We start from the raw sequence: 2,070 nt of genomic DNA, 5'->3' as shown, positions 1-2,070 counted from the left end.
GCTGTCTGTTTTGCAATGTGCCCAGAAATGCTATCATTCAGGTTCATGCAGCAGATATTTATTATCTAAATTTCAAATTGGACAAAGCTCCCTTGCCAGCCTCATCTTCTATTGCAGCCCTGTAGTCATCGCCAGCCCTGGCGCCCACCCACGTCTCCTCATTGTGCCTTTTTGCTCAATTGATTCTCACACTCCTTCCCCACCCATGGAAATCCTACACCTTTCCCAAGACCCAATTCAAAAACCGCCTCCTCCCTCCCGGACTTAATTTCTGTTCAGTAGGTCCAGTGCGAGCCCCACACCCGACCCGACTGTGCAACTACACTCTCATCTTCTTTTCCCAGCCGGCCGACTACTCGCCTGTCTTCCACTGGAGTCCTCGCTCTTTTAGAGCCAGGGTCTTTCAGAGCTTCCTCCTGTGCAGCTGCAGTACAGAGATGCAGCTCACGGCAACGTGGAAGCCTCAGTGTTTGTATATGGGACAGCAGACCTATAGACTGTTGCCTAGAGACCTCTCACCTCACTCATGACGGTCATGCGACAAAACTGCCTTAGGATGCACTTTTCAGAACATAGCTCCGTATTCTTTTTTTCCACAATGGAGATCGAACTCAGGGCCTTTACAGTGAGCTACATCCCTACCCACTTTTTATTTTGAAACAGAGTTTTGTTAAGTCACCATGCTGTCCAGGCTGGGCTTAAACTAGTCATCCTCCTGCCTCAGCCTCCCAGAGTGCTAAGATTACAAGGGTGTTCCACCATGCCTGGCCATATCCCTCTTTTTTTTTTTTTTTGTACTAGGGCTCAAACTTGGGTCCTTGTGCTTGCAAGGCAGGTGGCAGAACCACTGAGCTATCCTTGGCCCCATATCCCTCTTTAAACTATGTGTGACTGAACTTCACAACGAGGTTGGAAAACTTACGTCTGAATTAACAATGGTTGAGATGGCTGAAAAAAATATCGAAAGGACAGAAATATTTCATAACATGTGAAAGGCATATTAAATTAGAATTTCAACGTTCAGAAATAAATGTGCTTAGGAACACAGACAGCCCATATTTTCTATGACTGCTACTGAGTTCCAGTTAGTAGAGCTGAGAAGTTGAATAAAGATCTTCGGAACTTCAAAGCCTCAATGTTGACACCATGGCCCTCTTTGCAGACCCGGCTTCACAATGTAAGCTTGGCGACTGCACCGTTGGTTTGAGCAACCAAGACTCTGAGTCTATATTCTCTGCAAGTTTTCATGTCTTTATATAATGGAAGCCATAGCTATCTTGCCTTTAAGTTCTCATAAACATCAAGATAATGCACTTAAAATATCAAAACACCCTATAAACTTTATCATGTACTGAACAGGTGATAAAGTGATACGAGAAAACATTACACGCGTTTTTCTCTTTCTTCTTTCACAGCTTTCATTTAAACTTGAAATTTTAAGAAAAATCTCACTTTTGAGGTTTTTACAGGTTCCTTATTCCAGTCGTGAATGTGTGTGTGTGTGTGTACGTGCGCGCATGTGATTCCCACTTTCTTTTCTTTCTTTTTTTTTTTTTTTGACTTTTTTTGTTTGTTTGAGACAGGGTCTTGCTATGTAGTTCAGGTTGGCTTTGATCTCGCTACGCAGCCCAGGCTGGCCTCGAACTTGAAGCAATCCTCTGGCATATTCTTTTTTGTTTTGTTTTTTTGGTACCAGGGATCGAACTCGGCTTCTTGCGCTTACAAGGTAGGCGGCAGAACCTCTGAGCTAAATCCCTGGCCCTTCTGGCGTGTTCTTTAACCAGCTCAGAGGAGCGACGTGCCTGATTAATCCATTTGACAGGCTAGGAAACTGAGGGACGTTCCGGCTCATTGCGGGGCTCTGACTCAGCACGCAAGGAGCCCTCCGCGCCTTTTCTAAGGAACTACCTGCGTCCCGGAAAGTGGAACAAGCCATTCCAGGCCAGGCTTCCAAGGCTGGATCTTGCACGCGAGCTCACACTCACGCCCGAAGACCGTCCCGCCGGCTCCCCGCGCGACCCCCCTCTCGGGAGCAGGTGGTAGGCTCCGCGCCCAAGGCGCAGGCGCGCG

At 46.9% G+C, this 2,070-nt stretch overlaps 1 protein-coding gene across 1 annotated transcript in view; it reads left to right on the top strand.

Annotated features, from left to right (window-relative positions):
• The first annotated feature begins 1,146 nt into the window (after positions 1 to 1,146).
• Srpk1 (SRSF protein kinase 1) overlaps positions 1,147 to 2,070 on the top strand; it is a 61,228-nt gene continuing 60,304 nt past the window's right edge. The window contains exons 1-2 of the mRNA XM_010605401.2: positions 1,147 to 1,177; positions 1,871 to 2,039. Coding sequence (XP_010603703.1) covers positions 1,147 to 1,177; positions 1,871 to 2,039 — 200 coding nt within the window. The remainder of the gene's footprint in view (positions 1,178 to 1,870; positions 2,040 to 2,070) is intronic.

This window comes from Fukomys damarensis, unplaced genomic scaffold (genome assembly GCF_012274545.1).
Source record: "Fukomys damarensis isolate Sample0158 unplaced genomic scaffold, DMR_v1.0_HiC HiC_scaffold_20, whole genome shotgun sequence".
NCBI classification, from domain to species: Eukaryota; Metazoa; Chordata; class Mammalia; order Rodentia; family Bathyergidae; genus Fukomys; species Fukomys damarensis.
The sequence above is the reverse complement of the archived record's forward strand: the minus strand, read 5'-3'. Positions and strand labels throughout refer to the sequence as shown.